The 21335-nt window shown below is 38.0% G+C and overlaps 1 protein-coding gene across 1 annotated transcript; it reads left to right on the top strand.

Moving 5' to 3' along the window:
- The first annotated feature begins 377 nt into the window (after nucleotides 1-377).
- Nucleotides 378-7654, top strand: LOC148844667 (zinc finger CCCH domain-containing protein 14-like). The gene is made up of 3 exons (XM_088953256.1): nucleotides 378-869; nucleotides 2105-2165; nucleotides 6543-7654. The coding sequence occupies exons 1-3, from the start codon at nucleotides 788-790 to the stop codon at nucleotides 7318-7320; spliced, it is 921 nt and encodes a 306-aa protein (XP_088809382.1). The 5' UTR covers nucleotides 378-787; the 3' UTR covers nucleotides 7321-7654.
- Nucleotides 7655-21335: the final 13681 nt, after the last annotated feature.

Below are 21335 nucleotides of genomic sequence, written 5' to 3'. Positions count from 1 at the left end.
AACTTGTAGAGAGAAAGAGTTAGGGTTTCTCGCCATGATTTCGAGAGATACAGAGAGGGAGAGGGGCTCGGACGAGAGAGTGAGAGAAGAGGGAAACAGGGGAGAAAGACGTGTTAAGACTGAAGAGAAAGCCCATCCTGCTGCTTTCGCACGAAAAAATGATTTCACGTGCGAATATCTTTTCTCGTAGGAAAAAAGGCCACGTAACCTAAAAAAAGGCCCATCCCGGTCGTCTGCTCCATACATTATTATTGCAAAAAATAAACATTATTATTGTTCTTGTTCATTTTTTGAAGGCCCAAATACAGGCCCATAGGCCCACAAAAGACCGGGCCCAGTACGTTGAATACAAGTATACAACAAAGATTTTGGGTGACGTGAAGCAAATCACCTGCGGCGCGTGACAGCCCAATCATCCGTCACTGTGCGCGGGGCGGGATCCAACTCATACAACAAGTCCAATCTAAACCCTAAATTTGAAATCCTATTTATTTTATTTATTTCTCCCTCTCCCTCATTCTCTCTCTCACGTGGTTATTAATATCTTCTTTTTGCCTCTTCATGTTTCTCTTTAGGAACCCCGCCCTTTGGTTTCTGCTCGTCGAAGCCCTAGGGTTTTGCACTCTCTTAGCTTAACGCTTATATTTTCCGCCCTTTTTTCCTTGGGGTTTTTGCCTTCATAGGGTTTTAGGGGATTTCCTTCACTTATTTCTTATCTTTCTGTCTTTCTTTATTCTGATTTTCTCGTTCCAGCTATTTGGCTAGATCTCGATCTGAGTTTGTTGGTATGGATTTTGGAGCTGCGCGCAAGAGGGGGAGGGGTGACCCTGCTTTGAATGGGAATGGAGGGCTGAAGCGTTCCAAGCAAGGTTTGTTTTTTGCTTTCTTCATTGTTTTCACTATTTAGTGAGTTTAGGGTTTTACGGTCTCTCTCTGTATTTTTTGCTCTGCGATCTTTGGCCTTTTCCGTCTTGCCATTCCTTCTCCGGTGCAGTGGTCTAGACTGTGTTGGGTCCTCTCTTTTTTTTTTTTTCTGTTCCTTTATTTTTTTTGGGTGGGGGGTGGGGTGGGGGGGGAGGGAGTGCTTCATGTTGAAGCCACTGCTTGTAGTGCTTCGCCTCTGTTCTTGATTCGTTGGGGTTTAGTTCCCTTGACAGTTTGAGTACTTTTTGAAAAGAAAAGTTTAGAAGCATACGAGTCTGTGTTTAGGGGAATTTGTTCGTGGCTTTAGTATTACTTGCAACTTTTTATTTCTTGTTGATTTTGATTCTTTCTTCTTGTGTCCCGTGATTCGTGCTGCTTGTTTGTTGCAGCTCCTCATTTTATTTTTTGTACGCATGTCAACTTAGTTTTGCATTCTTAAGGTTCCTTCTATTTGTTAGATACCCTGAACCTCAAAATTGGTTAAGTGCAACTTGTGGCATTTAATTGCAGGTAAAAATTTGGACTTTGGACACGGGTGATTCCCTATTTTAAATAAACAATTTCGTTCTGAAAAACTGTATTCCTAATGTATGTTAGTAATGATTCTCATTTATTCAGTGTATGGAGATAGGGGTTCCATGATTCGGTTGTATTAGTTAGTGTATATGGGCTTCCGGGCTTCAGACACGAAGCCCGGAATTGTTTATTTTTAAATAAACAATTTCGTTCTAAAAAACTGTATTCCTAATGTAGGTTAGAAATGATTCTCATTTATTCAGTGTATGGAGATAGGGATTCCATCATTAGGTTGTATTAGTGTACATGGATTTCCGGGCTTCAGACACGAAGTTTTTGGGAATGAATTTGTTAAAATTCCACCCGAGAAAAATGAACTATTAAGAATGAAATACACATCATTGCCCTTTATCTGTACATATTTACATGTTTGTATGGTGTGAGGAATCGGTGATTCATACCATATTTACATGGCATCAATCATAATTTGAACTTGTCACTTTAAACATGGTAATACATTTTTTAACTGGGAGTAATGGTTCTTCTTTTTTGAGGATCACTTTTTCTAATTATATTAATGCAAGTCTTGAATATTCTTGGAGTTCCCAGATTAAGAACTCACTGGAATTTTAACTGAGAAAAAGTAATTAATGTTCTGCAACAGAAACGGAGTCATTTACACCTGGTATAGGAAGCAAATCGAAGCCTTGCACCAAGTTTTTCAGGTTCAAATCTTAACTTGCCTAAGATAAATGTTATAATGCAATTTTTTATATTACAAATGTTTATAACTTTTAATAATAATTTGATTTGACCATTATCTTGCAATTTAAGGACAATGTTATCAAGGCTAATGAATTGGTCATCCAAAGTTGTGATACAGGTTCACACCATTTATTGCTCTAATCAAGATAACAAAGATTATTGAACAGATATAATGGTTGATCATTCCAGTTGCATATAACCACTTCCAAGGTTCTGTATCTCAAAAGCACTTGAAACCGGATATGATAGATGCCCTCAATATAATGGTTATATTTCAAAGCACTTAGCTGCTAGAATCAGTACATTATGTTCAACTAATATAATATCTAATGAGTATATCATCATCTAGTGGACTTTTAATCAGTTTGCCTACTGGTAAAAATGCTTTTTTGACAATAATGTTATTTCATTAATATGAGATGTTAGGCAAGTTTACAACATAAAATGGTCAACCTATATGATTATTGTAGTGTATTTTGCAATCTAGTGTGATAATACTATTTTATTCTTTACAAATTAGGAATTTATTTTTTGGATATCTTGAAAATCCATGTCACTGTGCAGTTGCCCTTATTTTTGCAAGGTAAAGCTTTTAACGCCTTTAATCTGTAATTTCTAGTAGCTGCATGCATTATTGTTGGAGTTTATTAATTACTCCATATTGATATAATGGAGGTTATGTAGGTTTGCATACGAATGACTTATAGTAGATTGGTGATGCTTTAATCAGAACAAAATAACAAACAGCTACTTGTATCTTAATTAATGGAAATGACATTTTCATAATTTGAAAAGTTAAAAGATGAGTTTTTCTTTGCTGTGAAAATTTAAAGGATCATACAGGAGCATCATGGAGCAAGTGTTGTCCAATTGGTTTTTTAATCCCTATGTATTATATAGTTGAATGGTCTAGTGTGGGTGTTGAGGATGGCATGTATCTATGAAGTCCCTCTATTTGCAAAATTACAGGGATAAGAATCTAATCTTATATAGTATTATGTTTTTAAATAGAGAAATTGTTGGGATATTTATCAAAAAAATTGTTGGGAGCGATATTCACATCCTTCCCCATCATCTAATCAACCGTCTGTTGAAAAGAGGAGGATGTGTTTTGTTTCCTATTTCACAGGAAAAAAGTTATACATATAAGAACAATGGAATGTGTGAGAAAGAAGTTGCATTGAAAGGTGGAAATTTTAGGAACAAATCAAGATGTAAGGTAGTTTGGGTGATGTGAGAGAGATTTAGTTGTTCTAATTGCATTAAGAAAGTGATTGGAATATGATATTTATAGGGAAGTGTATTGGTATTTTGGCATGGGACCCGTCTCATGCAGATCATTGGCCGTATGGTTGTATAGGAATTCACTAATTTTGTTCCAAAAAATTAAAAAATAAATACATATTTTAAAGGGGCTGAAGAGGCATGAGCAGTGGCTTGGTGTTTACAGTTTATCCATTTGATAGGCAACCTTAGTGTGTCCTAGCTATGATAGAGGGGATGACTATTTTCCATTCCTATTGGCATCCGTTCTTTTAGCAGTTGTTATTATCCAGTTTATGATCTTGTATGTTTTTAGTTGCCTCGGTTGTTGACATATTAGAAGCTTCTGGGTAGTTGATAAAAAATGAGAAGAAGATAGTACTAGCTTTTTGGTTGTCTTTGGTCATTCTAGCTTTTATTTGATAATCAGGGTCTTAGTTCATGAAATGTCCACAGCATTACAGTAGATGATGCCAATTAGACAAATCATGTCCTTGAAGAGTGGGTTGGGTCAAGGTATGGGCGTATCGGGCGAATCAATACAGCTTTTTAGTGCTTTTTTTTAATATTTTTTTTCGCAACTGGTTCAGGGGAGCTGTTTTAGGCCTCCTCCACACCTTGAACCAGTCAGACCCCTGAAACACCCACTGTAGGGGTGTATCGAAGGGGTCCCGGAGCGATACGGATAGGCTGATATGGGCCGATGCATGTCTCGATTATTTGAACCTTGGGTTGGGTTAACCAGTAAGGATGTTTGTATGGTTAGTTCTTTGGTTAGATCTATTATTACATATTAGCTCTATGGTTATTGTTCATTTTTCCGAGTGAAGCATGCTATTGTAAGGGCAAAGTTCTTGGGTGGCATCTTATGCTGTCTATTTGTTCTGCTTATTTCAAATCATTGATCTTGTATTTGATTGTCTAAATAGTCTTTTCCTAGGTGGTAGTATTTTGGTTACCTGTATTAGATTTCTAAATTGGATTCTACTTTTTTTGTTCCATTAGCATTGAACAGTAACTCTGTTTCGGAATACAAATTCGAAAAGTATGGTGATAATGCTGGTTTAGAAATACAAAATACAAGATTTTGCACTGTAGATATTTTTATTTGCAGTTCTTCCAAACTCAGCGATAAGTTTAGTTTGGTAAGAGTATGAATACAAAATATGTACAGTGTTAAACCTTGTTTATTGTATTTCAAAATGTTGTATTTGTACTGTTCATGTTGGCATTTGTACTCTTTCCGAACTGGGCCCTAGAATGTTTTTAGTTTTTGGGATTCTTTGTCCTTTAGGTAGATTAATTTATATTTTATAATTTCTGTTCCACCAATATATTAGGTGTTTAGAACCCTTGTTATCTTGAAAGTAGTGCCTGATATGTATTAGGTTTTTTGATCATTTGTCAAATGATTATAGAATTTTTAAACATTATCAAGCTGGTTGATGCATATTATGGAGACGGAAATAGCAAATGATGTTCCCTATCCTACTTTTGTCAAAAGTCCTTTCCTTATATCACGGGGACTGTTTCTTGATGTTCATCTTGTATGGTAAGAGATGAGTAAGTTGGTGATAAGAAATGGGAGTTATGTATTAAGTCTCAATGAAATCTACATATATGAATAGCATGAATAAATGCGTAAGTAATCTTAAATATCATGGTAAACTGTGGTTTTGATATTTGGGTATGTAGGCATGTAGGCAGTGGTCATTAGACTGCAGCATTTGACAACCTTGGATTGCATCTATCTGGATGCTGGTTTTGTACTTTATAATCAATGGGCTGTGAATTATATACGTTAATTCTTTCAATTTCTTAGCATGTCTAACCGATATCTGTTTTTTTATCTTTTAATTTGTAGAGTTTGGGATGAGTTGATTTCTGTTGCTGGGTGATACTAGTAGAAATGGTAGCTTTTAATTATGGTGCCTTGTGCTCCCCAGGGTGTATGTGAGAAGGATGAATCGTTACGAAACTGTGTGATGATAGTTAGGTGGCTGGTCTCAGGAGGCAGGGGTACAAGGCGTATGGGATAGTTAAAAAGGATATATAGTTTGTTTTAGTTTGAAACTAAGGTCATCTGTTGGTATCTATTGTTGTGACTGTTGCAAACCTGTGTGATCCAAGTGAGATCTCTATACACAATGAACATTGAACAGTGTGTCATACCTGAATTGTTGTCTTTTTGTGTACGTTAGGTTGTTTCAACCATTCCTAACTTGTGCAGTTGTGCCTTGCTGAACTTCTAGGTATGATAGGCATAGGATTTGTTCAACTTCCATTGTTTAGCGGCTCTAGTAATTGTTTTAAAAAAATGAATGGCTTTCCGCTTCACTCTAGTATTGCTGTGGAAGGTTCGTGGCCTCTCTTATTAGATGTGAAAGGCTTTTTTCTTCACTTTTTTGAGTAAGCAGTAGGTGCTTTAGCTGACTTGCTGGCGGGGTAGGACTGAATATTGACCATTGGTCCCCACGCTCAAGGTTAAAGCGGCATGGATTAGGGTTGATATGGTTATGTCAGCTTTGTGCTGTATAGTTAGTGATAAAAGTAACGGTAATGGCACCTATGCGGTGTAAGTGGTACTTGGGGTAATTTATGTGAACTAGGTGCATGTTTGGCATAACATATTCAACAAGGCTCCATCCTAAATGTATTATACCTAGATTTGGATGTTTTCAATATTATTTCACCGACAGTTGATGGGTGTGTCAATTATCATGCTTGTTTAGCCTTCATTTGTTGAGTGTGGATTGTTGTGACTTGATTTTCTACTTTTTTTTTATTTATTTCGTAGATTTAAATAATTGGTAATTTACTGGTTTTTACTCTGTAGTTAAATTTAAGCGGGCCTGGCTGGAATTGAGCGTTTATTAAAATTTTAAGGGACCTCTTTTACTTATTGATTATTGATTCATCTTTATAGCATGTTTGGTTAATGTCTGGTGGTTTTCTTTGGTAGTCGTCCAGAGAATGTATGCATTCTGTGAATCTCTGTGATTCTTCTTTTGTCCGGTATACAAATTGAAGTTGTTGGGCTCTAATCCTTGGATCTTGATTGATGTTCAATGCAGTACCGCCGGTTGTCCCTTTGGTGAGGGCTGCCACTTCCTGCATTACGTCCCCGGTGGCATCAATACTGTGGCCCATATGACTAATTTGGCTGACCTCGCAGTTCCGTCGTCAAGAAACCCAGTGGGCCACCATCCCATTCCCGATGGTTCAGCTCCACCAGCAGTCAAGACTCGCATGTGCAACAAGTTCAACACTGCTGAGGGTTGCAAATTTGGGGAAAAGTGTCATTTTGCCCACGGAGAACGTGAACTTGGAAAGCCCATTGTTTCATCACATGAAGATCCCCGTGCATTAGGAGGAGCAATGACAGGCGGTGGCAGGTTGGCTGGCAGGCTTGAGCCCCCTCCACCTCCGCCAGGCCTTGCAGCTGCAGCGAGCTTTGGCGCATCTGCTACAGCAAAGATCAGCGTTGATGCTTCCCTCGCCGGAGCCATAATTGGAAAAGGGGGTGTAAACTCGAAGCAGATTTGTCGCCTAACCGGTGCCAAGCTGGCCATAAGAGAACATGAATCGGATCCCAACCTGAGAAACATCGAGCTTGAGGGGACCTTCGATCAGATAAAGCAAGCAAGCGCAATGGTACGTGAGTTGATCGTGAACATTGGTTCAGCGGCAGGTCCAGGAAAGAACCCAGGCGTACCGGCGGCAGCACAAGCAGCAGCTGCAAGCAACTACAAGACCAAGCTGTGTGAGAACTTTGCTAAGGGGTCTTGCACATTTGCTGACAGGTGTCACTTTGCACATGGTGCAGCTGATCTCCGCAAACAGGGAGTTTGAGCGCTCTTCTTTGTTTTGCTTGCTTTTTGTGGTTGTGGGGGTTGGTGGGAGGGACAAAAAGCTCCCTGTCGTAATTGTTGATGGAGCTCGGTTTTGGGTTTGGTTGTTGGATCTTTGGATGCATCTTTTGTGGAGGAAGCAAAAGAGAAAAAAAACATTACGGGTGTTAAAAAAGTTATTCTATGTTTTTGTTTTTTTTGGGGGGGTGGTTTCCTACTGATCTCTTAACTACTTTTGACTCTTGATCTCGTCTCGTATGCGTTGGTGCGGATTCTATTTTAAAATGGACGTGTGGTTTTATTGAAGGCGGACTTCGAGTTTGAAACGATCAAAACACGTTCTCTTTATTGGCTGGTATTTTATTTGGCTTTATTAACAACCAATTTTAACTTTCCTACATACGCCCGTAAATTTGAGGTTGAGTGTTTTCGCTTTAAAATTTAATTGGGCAAGGAGAAGCTGAAGATGCTTGTAATCAAATAAATAAATGAATGCGTGGCGTTGCCGTCTTGACACTTAGACTCCTAGTGTGGTTATAATTAATGTAATCATTCTTGTTGTCGTGCTTCGTGAAGATCCAGGATGGTTCAATGTTTAACCATTTCACCGAATGTGGAATCACCCTTGTCCTTTGATGTTTACATTTGCCTGTGCTGTCTGCTGTGTAGTCTGGCTGTTCCCAGTCGGCTGCCCTGCCCAGGGGAACTACTTGTCTCCTACCACCAAGTCTCGATTTTCATCTAAACCTTTGTTCCCCTAAACCATAAAATTATGTGACATCCGAACCCTAAACCTGATTTTATAATACCTTCGCCTAAAATAATATAAAAAAGAAAGAATTCTTGCGAAGATCTTGAAATGATAAAAGATAAATAAACCAAGAATACACTAGCTTTCGGAATTCGGATAATCCAAAATTCGAATATTTTTTAGGTGGCTGGGGAAGCTAAAATTTGGCAGGCAGTGCATCTAATTCTATTACTGATAGAACAGGTCAATCAAGTAAGTTGAAAATGCAATCCCTGTTTCTCCAAATGATGGTGCTTGTAACATAGAACATTATAGAGTGGTCGTGGCCAGTCCAACTAGAGATTTAGAGAGCGCATCTCATTGGCACTCAACCCAGATTTTTTGTGTTGAAGCTGATTTTTGAATAGTAGAGACATTTATTTACATTGTAAAATGATTTTTCTGTTTGAGCTCTAATGTTGACTGAATATTTTCGCTTCACGAACAGGGATCAAAATGGAGTAGTGTCTCATCTTTTGGCAAATAAAGGTTTCCAATACTTTGAAAGCGGATTCTCCTATCCTCCTTCCTGGCTGTTTGTCTGATGAATTATAGTGGGAAAGTTTCAGATTCTCCAAGGATTAGCATGATCTTCTCATTTTGTTTTGCTACTTCTTTTCTCTTTAACTGTCTCCTGTTACCTCGTTGTATTTGAGTTTTTTTTTTCTTATCTAAATTCTACAGAGAGAGAGAGAGAGAGAGAGAGAGAGAAACTTAATTCATTAAGGAACCAGCAACAAAGTGTAAATAACCATTAACCACCCTTGTCAAACGGAAGCAAAATCCCGAAATGCAAATAAGAGAAACAGGTGAGAAGAAAAAGAGATTGCTGGCAGATGCAGATGATCAATGTGCACTTAGAAGTTGTGTTTCCTAGAAAGTTTCCTTCCTCTAGATTTTGGATGGGTGTTTGGGCTTCCCGAAATCTTCTTCTCTTCCTTCTTGTACCGGAGGCCGCAAGCATTGCACAGTGACTGAAAAGGTTCAACAGCAAAATGATAAATTGCCTAATTCAATTCTTTTGATAATATATTTAAGCTGGCCTTCAAAAAAAAAAAAAAAAGACAATACATTAAACTAAAAAATAACAAATAAAATTACCTTTTTTAAGTGCTTATATAATAAGACTTCAAATCAGCCCCCACAACGTCTCACATCACACCCCGGCGGTGTATTGGAAACACCTCCCCATGATAATACCAGGAATGATGATATCATCATCGAGAGATATTCCCAATACACGGCAGGGATATGGTGTGGGATGTTGTGAGTTGCAGTCTTGTGGGGGCTGATTCGGTCTCATCCAATAAGCCCTTACGATTGTTTAGTGAAAAAGCACTTCTTTCAAATGTAGTAACAGGTGTTCTGAAAATTAGGTGACAGGCCAAGCGCTTTTTCAAAAATAATGCCTTCTCTATTACGTGCTAAAAAATAAGCACTCCCAAACGGGGGATTAAAAAGAAAGAAATTTACCTTAAAGCCCTTGGGTCCATTGCGCCACAGCGGGGTATTTGTGGTTTCACACCCGGCGCAGCGCTTGATTGGATCACCACGACGCTTTGCTTCTGCTATCATGTGAAAGCCATTGCCCATGAGTGCAACGTTATTGACACGTTGCATTGGCAGCAGGCCCATTCCCACACTAGCATTGATGACATTTGGGCCTGACGATGACGAACTCAGTAAATAATTTCTTGGGCCCAGTAAGCTTGGTATCCAGTCAATCTGGTTTGGGCCATTTGTGCCCCAGTATCCATTCACATTCACTGCAGCAGTAGGTGGAGGCCTTTTTGCGTTCGTCGGTCCATAGTTTCCAGTCACCACTTCGTAGCTCGTCATTACCTGTAAACCAAAACCAGCAGAAAATGCCTGATGATAAAAACGATGATTTAATCAGTACTCAGTACGACTATCACATTCACCAAAACCTATTAGTAGCTCATGGGCCTGGGCCGAACTGATGATCCGAAACCAACCCCTGATTGGCCAAGTACTTCACCTTTTGGCATTTTATATATCGAGTGAGTGGTACGTGGTACCTTCGAACTTCAATTCAACATCATTGGGCCAAGGGATCAACCGTATTCTTCCGGATGGGCTTGGATTGGAAAGAGTGGGGACTGGTGAATGATAAATCCGGAAGAGGAGGAAGTACGAGATCAGACGGTTTCTGATCAATTTATCAGACCATGCTGGTGGGGCAGGGCCCTACGAAGATCACCATGCACAACTGAGGGACCCCTAGTGAAATCGTATACTTCGGATATGATGACGAAAGTGAATCTGAAAAACAACCAAGGTCAAAAGCCTTCAGTAGGCAGTCAAATTGAATCAGGAACAATTGCATGTCCCGTCCACGTGGATGCTTAAATGCTCGGCCACGTCAGCAAATATAACCGTCACTGGATGAGTATTCGCTGTATTAAGCACCAGCTTTTATGATAGTGAGCGGAGCATCAGCATGTTTACTTACTCCACCGTACATGTTCACGAGTCAAATACAACCACTTCCCACTAGGGAACAATTTCTCTATGCGGTCAACAGTCCAGTAGAAAGAGAATATTGATCTTGACCGTCCGAACCGGACGGTCAGATTCTTTTTGGACGTCGATGGACATCGCTCTCTATCATCGGTAATGAACAAGAGTTGGAAGACTGGTTTTGTCTGTATGCGTTTATGGGGAGATGAAACTATGACATGGTGGCATGCATTTGTACATGGGCAGGACCCACCGCCATCATCTCCGGTTTGTCTCTGCCGTGAAATTCTTGAGGGTTTTAACTTTTAAGCCATTAAAATATTTTAAGAGAGAAAGAAAGTGGACGAGAAGGCAAGCTTTGCATGATGGGAAGTAGATCGATCATAGATTCTTACGTTGATTGAAACTATATTTCTTAAAACCATACGCGCGATTGATTTTCAAATTAGAATATTTGCATGGAAGCAGAAGATCTGTTTGTCCAGAAATAATACCTGCGGAGGAGGTGGAAGAGCGTCACAAATGAATCTCCGGCAGTTTTCTGGAGGTGGGTTGGGTTGAGAGCTAGAGAATCCAAGCCTTAGCTCGCAGTCGACGCCGATGTCTGGGTTCTCGCCGGGGAATTTCTCTAGTCGGCGGAGAAGATCCTGCTCCTTCATGTTCGTACCTTTGTGGGTGAGTGATTCCGACAATGTGATTCCGGATATTCGACGGCGGCGGTTGAGTCGATCGATCTGTACAAACTCTATGAGAAATGTTCAGTCAGTACAGGAACATAATTTGCTTGCTGCTTTTTAGAGAAGGCAACAATGTTGCCCTCAAAATATATATTTTGACCGTATAAGCTGAAAAGAAGAAGAAGAAGAAGAGAAATGAAATACACAACGAAATTAAACCTAAGAAACACTGATTGAAAATCTTTTTCATTGAGCAGGCAGCTAGGCAGGCAGACAGTCAGAAAAAGATAAGAGTAGAGAGACTGGATGAAGTGAAGGAGAAATAAGCAATCAAACAAAAAGAAGAATCATGAACCAAGACGATATGCGGTCACTTCTGTGCTTTTAAAGATTGATGGTGAACAAGTTTCAGATGAAAATTGTAGTCAAGGATCGATATGGAACAAAACAAAAAGGAAAAGGTGATTTTGTTGTATGACAATACTATAAAAGAACTCTAGCTAGTTCATACTCTGCTCGTCATCTGGAGTATTGCATGAACAAGATAGCTAGATAGACGATAATGAAGAATATGCTAGCTAGACACTCTTACATAGAATACACATACGACCATCAGATTATTCGGCTTGGAATATTCAGAAATGAAGCGATTGTGAGCTTGTGTTTACCCTTTAAATAGACGACACTAGTGGGGGGATCCAACATACACGAGAGAGAGAGAGAGAGAGAGAGAGAGAGAGATAAACCCATATCGGAAGGATGATATGGGCCGTGGGGATCGAACAGAGTGATCATGCAAAATAAAAGGCTAGATTCGAGCAATTTAAGGCCTATTTGGATACACTTTTGTAAATTGCTTTCCTATTTTTGAAAGTATAAAGTACAAAAAATACGACAACTTTTGTATTATGTAATTTATATTTTTGGCTTATAGTTGTATGAAAAATCTTAAAAATACGAAGTCAATTTTTTATATTTCTGCTTTTAGCAAAATTGTGCTTCCACTTTTGTGCAAACCGGTGGTACCCTTCAATAAAACTCTCAACCCTACCTCCATTTACTGCTGCTAGAATTGGATTGCCATTGTCTGTCTCAAACCCCAAAACCACATAAATCATCACCAGAAGTTCAAATGGAGGTGCTTTTGCTAAACAGAAAATGTGCTTTTGTTTTCGAAAGTATAATTTTCAAAATTTTTTATATATATGATTTTCAAAACAAAAATATCAAAGTAAAAATATTTTATATGTAGACATTTTTTTTAAAGAACAAAATTGAAATCTATCCAAACAGCGCGTTAGATTTTAGAATCGATCTGTTTTAATTTTCCACGTGTCCTAGTCCGATGCCAACGTTGTGGGTCCTATCAGATCCCAAACCCTCTTCCTCGGTTCTCTCCAAACTTGACACTCGAATTTTAGGCTTGTCCAACAGTGTTAGGTTGACACGTAGATTCACTGCCCACTGACAACCAACGTCACAAGACTTAAGAAAGTAGATAGCCAGTGGATCAAGTGAGACAGAATATATTCTAATTTTGTTGACGGGAAATTAGTGATTTTCTCTTTTCATTTCCGATTCGATTTCATCCAATGGGCCTTGCCGTCTTCAGTTTTCAGGCGATGGGTTTGGACTTTGGATTGGGGACTTTAGAGTTTAGACACGCCACTGTCATTACCAGGCTTTAGCTACATTTGTGTGTGTATTTTTTTTTCTTAGTGTCCATTTGAAAAGGCTGAGCTCAACATTCAGTTAAAAGATGATTCAGCTGCTCTGAGCTCTCTGGTCTATCAACACCTCTCCCTCATGTTATACTTCTACATGGTTCTAACCAGCTTTTCAGAACAAATCATTCTTTTTTTGTTTTTTCGTGGAAGATGGTGATGCTACGCAATCTAGTTGCTTCCTAGTAGAAGGTAGTTCGGACGTTAGTCTATTACATGGCCGGGTCGAATTATAAAATAAGTAGATCAGAGGTCCCAGGGTGCTTTGTTCAATGTGGGCATTTCAATGCTTAAATTAGTGTAGGAGGATTTTGAGAGAGCTTGAGAGCTTAGAATGCTAGTGAGAGAAATAAATCATGCGTACCTTGTAAAGGTGGTGATGGTATCTTTATATAGGCGAGTTGCTATGGGCATCACAAAACATGTCTGAGATCACTGACCCTCCTAACCCGGAGACCATTCCACATCCAAATGGACTCCATATAAATTGATAAGGCTTATCCAAGTCTGTCCAATTCGGGAGGGATTATAATAAAATTTGTTGGCATGTGACGTAATCCCAATGAAATCTGAGAGAGCTGGTTTGCTTCTAGAAGAAGGCTATGTAATACCCTAAATAGGTCAGTGTGAGTGTGAGTTGCTCGGGACCTCGGTCTTAGCTGAATGACCCGAGGTGCCTGAGGTGACTTAGATTGCTGAGACGTCCACCATACAAAAAAAGGTATTATGTATATCAATTGCTTAATATTTTTTAAGTGTGATTATTCTATTAAGGATGCTGACTTGTGACTTTTGAATCCGATATGATATGTCAGGGAAAATCATGTCATTAATTACATTAATCCTTGATCTTGGTTGCACTTGCAAATTCTATTGTATTTTCACTTTCATTAAAAAAATAAAAGAATATTCATTGAAAAGTGTATTAATATTTAATGTAACATGTTTGACATTTTTTTATTTGTAATAAACTAACATTTTTTTGGTCAAATATAACTTTTTGATTGAAGGATTAAAATATCAACATGATACGTCTCAAACAGGGTGTACCGTATCGTTTGAAGGTCACCAAGATACAAAATAATAAGAGTTTGAGATTTTGGACGTTTCATATGAACAAGGCATCATCATTAGCCTATTATCTCACATCATCCCTCCATATGGCAAAAATATGCTAAGTTGGTAAGATCTTTACTTGATAAATTGAATAAATACAACTTGGCCTATGATTAAATTAAATTAAATTAAACTTTCAATCGCTAAATTATTTTTAATCTAACAGTTGGTGTGGTCCCTCTTTAGGTTAAAGAGGGTTTACATGTAAAATGTTTCTATTGTATGTATGTTGAAAGAGAGAGTGGGAAAGAGAGAAAAATAGTGCTCTTGGTGTAAGAGTGGTGTTCTCTTTTTTTGTTCTTTGGGTTGAGAGAGGAAAGGGAAAATAGGTAAACAAAGGATAAGGGTTGGTTGGGGTTGTAAGCCGCAAGGTATTTGTATTGTTTCTCATTTTTTTCATAGTGAAGAATAATTTTCATCTCTTTCACGTGGTCAATAAGGCCGAATCACATAAATCTTTTGTATTTTTTTATAGTACTTGTTTTATTTGCATTTGCATGATTGTATTGACATTTTTTGTTATTTCTACCTTATTCTTGTTATTTTGAGTTCTGTTGAGTTAATAATCGACTACTTAAAAATCTATTTTTGTAGTAATCTACTACTAAAACAGGACAATAATAATAGTCAATTACCGCGAAATCTCTTGATGAAGTAATCGACTAATACTGACAAGGTATTGTTTTTGAGACCAATAATTAATAGGGTGTTTGGTAAAGTAAGAGTTGCAATTTTCTTATGTATTGGATTGATCAATACAAATTTATAAGAAATATGCACTGTTAGATGATATATGAATGTCATTTCAATCAGAAAAATGTATGTATTTGAGAAATATCAATTTGACATTGATCAGCTTAAAATATTTCATGTAGAAATATCTCACACAAATTTGTATTGATCAGTCCAAATACAATTGCAACACAACGGCACTGTAACTATGGCAGTAATAACGTGCAATCTTTCACAAAAAAAAAAAAAATGCAATCTTGAAAATGATAAAAAATAAAATAAATAAGTTGTAATTTTCTTACTCCAACTGTTGGGAGAATACGTATCGAATTATGTTATTCTTACATTAAAAAGCTTGTTTGATACATAAATACATAAAGTGAGGGGTGGGCTGCTTCCAAAGTTATGGCCATGAAATTATAGTCATGAAATCAATGCATTATAAAATGTGACAAAGAGTTGCTTTGGTAAACCATAGATTTTAGTGAGAAGTCTAAATTTGACTCAAAAACCTTCCACGTGGAAAGAAAGTTGAGGCCTTGAGGGCCCATAACGACCCCACATTTTCCTTTTGCACCCTGAAGCATCAAAGTCTAGGAAAATATAGGGCTGAAAGGGCTGATATATTCTGAAGGATTGAACATATGAGCCAAACCAAAGGGTCATCATAGGGTAGATGGCGCATTGTCAAATCGGACAATATCATTCCTCCATGGTGTATCCTCTGTACAGGAACAAGAAGATATTGGGCCAATCAAAGGTACACCGCTTACCAAAGCATGTTTTTTAATAAATCATAGTAAAACCAGTTTGAATGCCCATCAAGGGGCCCAATTGGTAGGTTGAATGGTTCAACTGAGCGGTACGAGACAATCAAGTCCGTCCAAAACCAAGGATCCGATCAGCTTTCCATGTCACTGGTTTAACTGTCCTGGTCAAACACAGTTTGAAAATACTAATAAGACACACACGCACAATAGTTGCTTTATGAAGTTTAAATGACGTCTTAGAGTCTTCAACTTGACAAATTAGGTTAAGCTCCTGGTGTTCATTATACGGTTAAAACCGCAAAACCGAATTGAATCAAACTGAATTTCTAATTTGGTTTATACTTATAAACGGTTTTACTCGATTTAAAAATTTTCTAAGTTGTATTTTATGGTTTTAGTTTGGTTTATTGAATTTTATAAATCAAATCAAATTGTAAATCGCAAATCAAAATCTTATATACATATATAATGTGTATATAATATATAAACATTATATAATATATCTAAATGGAATGCATAAAATTATAATTATATAATAAATTTTTTATTTTGTAATAAAATATTAAATAAAAGTTTTAAGTTTAATTTTTAGGGAAACTATTTGGACTTTCTAATTAGGTTAAACCCAAAAGATCCTTAGAATGGTCCAAAGTCTCCAAACCGTATTATAAACTGCACCAAATCGTAATAAAACAGTTTGGTTTGATTTAGAAATTTCTCAAACCGTAATTTACTGGTTTGGTTTGAGATCTTCTCCAAACTGTACTGAAACGGACCGTAAACACCCCTACCTACATGTGTGCTATTAAACCCTAAAGGAAAAAGTTCCAATTTTAGGGCTTGTTTGAGAAGTCAGTCAAAGAAACTTTAGCAGAAAGTCTTTTTTCTTTTTTTTTTTTTTTTTGCCTTTTCTACTTTCTGAGGTCAATTGTTTATGGAGGGGATGGTCACTTAGGCTTCATTGTTTGGGGTATAAAAGTGTTTTAGCTTCATATAACAATGTTTTAATTTGAAAGCAACTTTACCAAATATTCAACACATTTTTTGGCTTTATTTTATTTTTATTTTTATTTTATAACAAAGCTAAAAAGCAATGGCTATCCAAACAAACTCTTAGTTATTCCAAGTATAAGTTTCAGGCCGAAAGACCTTTTGCCACAATAAAAAATAAAGGCTCTGTTAAAGATAAGATATTGACAACCAAGGTTGTTCCAACTTGGATATCTAATTTGTGCTCTAAAAATTTAAAATCTTAAGAAAAACCATAATGACATCATTTATTTTCATGTACGACCCAAACATACTATAAGGGGGTGTTCTTTTTTCGGATTTTGAAGGGGGGGGAAGATGGTCAATGGAATTTTGGTTTTCATTGACCCAAAACCCCAATGTTCTTTTTTCAGATTTATGCGGGGATCAAGGAAAGTTTATTTTCCTGAGTACCACTTATTTGGATAAGTAATACCCATCTCCTAGGAGGGTAAATAATTTTTCTACGTAGAGGAAAGTTATCAACACTTGAATAGGACAAAAAATGTCCCTTTTAATAATGGATTTTTATGGCTAAAACGGTCATTGCCTTATTTAAATGATAAATAAAGGAACATGAATAAATGCACTTACACGAGTAATTATTTCTCAAGAAAAACTTACCCAGGTAACTGCATTTATTCAGATAAATAACTTACCGAAAAACAAACAGGTCCTAAAGTTAAAAATAATAACTAATATCCAATTGACCATTAATAATAATTTCGTAAGTACAAATTTTGGAATGAGAATGAAATGAATGAAGGCATGTTTTGAATACACTTTTCTTTTATGTATGGTTATCCTCATCACTTGAAAAAGTTTTTTGATGAGTTGTAACAAAGATTCTTATGGTATAATAACAATTTGTGAGAGTCCACAGACAGTTAACATGAAAATTCTACATTGGGTTAATAGCTTATTTAAAGAACCTTATTTATCAAATTCATACAAGGACAAAGACAGATCAAAATTCTATTGGGTGGGTGTGGTGGGCAATCAGTCCCTAGTCCTACCCCCTCAAATCAATCCCACAGGCCCCTGGGTAGGGGAACAATCCCTACTCCCCTCACATCATCCCAACTTGTTAAGACAATATGTATAGCTAGCCCAATCCCAAATATAACCCCCCAAACTTGGTGAAGGCAGGATTTCGATCCCAAGTCTCCCTTACAATCAGCCAAAATCTTACGAACTGAACCAATTTTTGAAAAGAGGAAAGAACTAAGGTGTGTTTCCTCTTCTTTTTTTTTTTTCGTAATAGCAGAATTTGGAAAGCCTTGAATTGAGCTGCATTTATATAATGGAGATCTTAGGCTTATTTATTGGAGACTGCATGTACACTCAAAACTCACTCTAACTGCTTGATACTGATCATTCATTTAGATACTGAAGGTGGCCTGTATATAGTTCCAGCCTTGTTAGGTTGTTGTTATCTTGTTGGGCATGGTTCCGATACGGTGAAGTGTAGTTCCTAATCCTACAGTGGAAAAAAAATCTTTTGCTATATATCTACAATCAACATCCTGTGCTGTTTACATAGCTCCACGGTCAAACCGTTTGGCCTGAAACTGGTCTGTTTTTATCCCAAACCGCTTTTTGCCCAAAAATTATTGACTTGATCAACAACTTGCTGGTGCGGATATTGACCAGTTTGACGCAGACAACGATTTGTGGATACTTTTTATTTTTAAATTTCTTAAATTATAATGGGCCGATCTGTTTGGACCAGACTTTTGAACCACTGACCCAGAAACTGGTGGTCAATCCGGTTCCGATTCCAATTTAAAACACTGCATTTAAACAATGAGGTTCACCCTCTAACAATGTGTGGTGATTCGAAAAAGCAAAGAAACCCTTTAGCACTAAATCTCATTCTGTAACAATGAAATTTTGGTCTGCGCCTACGATACATATACTCTAGTTTGAGCCAATTTATAAGGTTAATGGATAAGCCATAATCCATTTGGATGAGGTATATAAGTAGTTGGTCCTTGATCTTTGATGCATTCAATCAGGGATTTGGGAATTGGGACCCCTTAGGCCTTAGCTTGCTTCCACACTGAACATCTTGTTCATGGATCAAGGTCCTAAAAGCCTTACCAAGTTACCAGGGTGGAGTGGCAACAGCTGAGTTCTATTCTATTTGGAACTGTCATTTCATAGTATTTCAGTGTAGCAGCTAGTTATGGCCCGTGGTAATGTTTGCCTTCCGCTTTTCTTTTTCATAGTTTTATATTTTTACCTTTTATAATAAATAAACAAGAAATTTTGTTAAAAGAAATTAAATAATGGGAATAGAAAAAATAAATAAATAAATAACTGTTTGAGAGAACTGAAACGAACTAAAAGAGATAGTCAGATAACCAGCTGGCTGCTGCATAAATAATACGTAGACACTCGTACAAATCAACAGCTGAGTGCAACGCTCACCACCGCACAGACTGTGGCCAGAAGATGATCTATCAAGATCATCAAAATTTGGGCGCATTACCAAGTACCGACCAACACAATATCGGCACAAACCCGATCCAACTACTTCTCCAGTCACCGTCAGAGATTCTTCTACCCTTTTCACCATATCCATCAATAGACAGCGAAGAGAACAGACTTCCAGAAACTCGATATCTTGAGAGAGAGAGAGAGGACCGAACAGTGAAACCCATCATCCCACTGCCTACCCAGTCCAAACCAGCTAGCTTCTATCACATCCCCACTTTACTGAACCTCATATAACAAGTATTACTGTTCGCTTTGGACAAAGGAATTAAGCCTAACAGGAAAATATTTGGCTATCTACGTTCCACAGCCTCTGCCCTCCACAGGGCCTCCCAGTCCTGCCTGATACGAATTTCATCTAACAGTTACAATGCTGAAATCAATGACTCTATTTTCTATAACTTATCACGTGGAGTGAGTCCTGTAGGCAGCATAGGCGTGGCGTGGGCGGCCAACGTTCTCTTCTCTTGGTAATAATTAAAAAAGAAAAAAAAAAACAAACAAACAGAACAAAAGTTCTGCGCTTGTGCCTTGCCTTCGTCTCTTAGTCATTGGGTATGCAACACAGAATCCACCCACCTAATGGGTTATCACTTATCAGCCCATATTGTATCCGTCATATAAGCCCATCAAAGGACCCTGAACCCATCCATATTCAACCCTACACGTAGATGGATGAGCTTTGGGCACCTCTTCCCATTGCGGATGAAGTAGCATAAGGCCCAGACCGACCCAGTAGGTCAGCCCAATCAACAAGTGAAATGAGACCATCCTACGAGATAGTGAGATTCCTTTTTTTTCTTTTTAAGAAAGCCCTACGAGATACCCATTGAATTACGTACTAACCTTTCCGGTATGTAAATTATAAAATTAATATTAGACCTAATTCGATTTTCGGAATAAGATAAATATTAATTGCGATAATTGACGTCAAATTAGAATCTTGACCAATTAGAAAATTGATATAGGATACAGATCAATTTATATACCTCTTGAGCAATTTCTCTTATAATTAATTAACGAGAGAGAACTTCAAATATAACGGTGAATTAATTCTAGCTTACAAATACACAGACAACGACAGCATTTCACTAGCTTTCACTCCCAAATAACAGAGGAAGAAACAAGGGACACCGAATACAACACAAACTAATGATACTTTTTTTTTTTGTCAGATAATACTAATGATACATTGATACCAAGTAAATTCATTAATTTACAGTAGAGAGACCATTGCGACTAACCAGTAACCACCCTTTCTAACTTAAAGCCCCACCGTTGCCGTTTCTAAGTATGAGTATCATCGCCCAATCTCGCGTTGCTTCTGGCTTCCGATTGGGTACGACGTCCCAACAGTACCTTAGAGTACCTGCCCATGGGGGTTCACAGTGTGTGCAGAGCCCGCGTAAAGCCCGGTTGGGTGACCGGCAACTCCACTGCCTGTATGTTTTGCTGCAGCATTCTGTTGGCGGATCTCCTGTTTCTTGAGTTCTGCCTGATTGATCCTCTCCTCCTTACGCTGCTTCGCCATTTCCTTCTCAGCGGCACTATGAGCGGCCATCTTATCCACCTGTCAGAAAGGTCCATGACTCTTGCGACGTTGAAAGCAGAAAACATAATGAAATGAACCATTAATTACCTTTTCTTGCACGGTCGCCTTGGTCTTCTCCATCCCGGACTTGGCCGATGCAGCGACGTTTGAGGCGGCTTCTTTCATGGACTGCATTTTCGATTCGTGTCGGGGTTCGGACAAACTATATTTGTTTTTCTAATCGCATTTTGGAGTTGCGGTTGAACGGAGATTAGACCTATCCCTCGCACATCTTATATATCGGTTGAAGTGGCAGAAGGTCTTTCGCCCGTCTTTCGGGTAAACACGTTCAAAGCAAAATGCCACGCGTTGGTCCTTCAAGACCTCTGCAACTTTGTTCGGACACGTTGGTGGCAGTTGTGTAGATAAGGTATGCAACTGCCTAGTTCGTCCAAGGTAGTTTTGTTTAAACGTAGGTGCCAGGTTCTGGTGGTGTGTATGTGTTGCGGTTTAGGAGAGACACGACGTCGTGAGATCGAAGTCCAAGTGTAGGTCAGTAATTTCATGCTACAAAGATGTTTGTCGAAATGCTTTACTTTTATCTTTTAGGATGAGGTTAGGGAGTTAGAGGTATGTGGTCTGTGAACAAAGAGTCAATGGCCTTGAA

The sequence above is a fragment of the Nelumbo lutea genome, chromosome 7 (assembly GCF_056320005.1).
Source record: "Nelumbo lutea isolate HS-2025 chromosome 7, American lotus-T2T, whole genome shotgun sequence".
Classification (NCBI taxonomy): domain Eukaryota; kingdom Viridiplantae; phylum Streptophyta; class Magnoliopsida; order Proteales; family Nelumbonaceae; genus Nelumbo; species Nelumbo lutea.
The sequence above is the reverse complement of the archived record's forward strand: the minus strand, read 5'-3'. Positions and strand labels throughout refer to the sequence as shown.

Excerpts from the sequence above, each read along its gene's own strand:
- LOC148844667 (XM_088953256.1), top strand. The coding sequence starts at position 788 with ATGGATTTTGGAGCTGCGCGCAAGAGGGGGAGGGGTGACCCTGCTTTG. Across the intron at positions 870-2,104 it reads GCTGAAGCGTTCCAAGCAAG|AAACGGAGTCATTTACACCT; the intron begins GTTTGTTTTTTG and ends GTTCTGCAACAG. Across the intron at positions 2,166-6,542 it reads CCTTGCACCAAGTTTTTCAG|TACCGCCGGTTGTCCCTTTG; the intron begins GTTCAAATCTTA and ends TGTTCAATGCAG.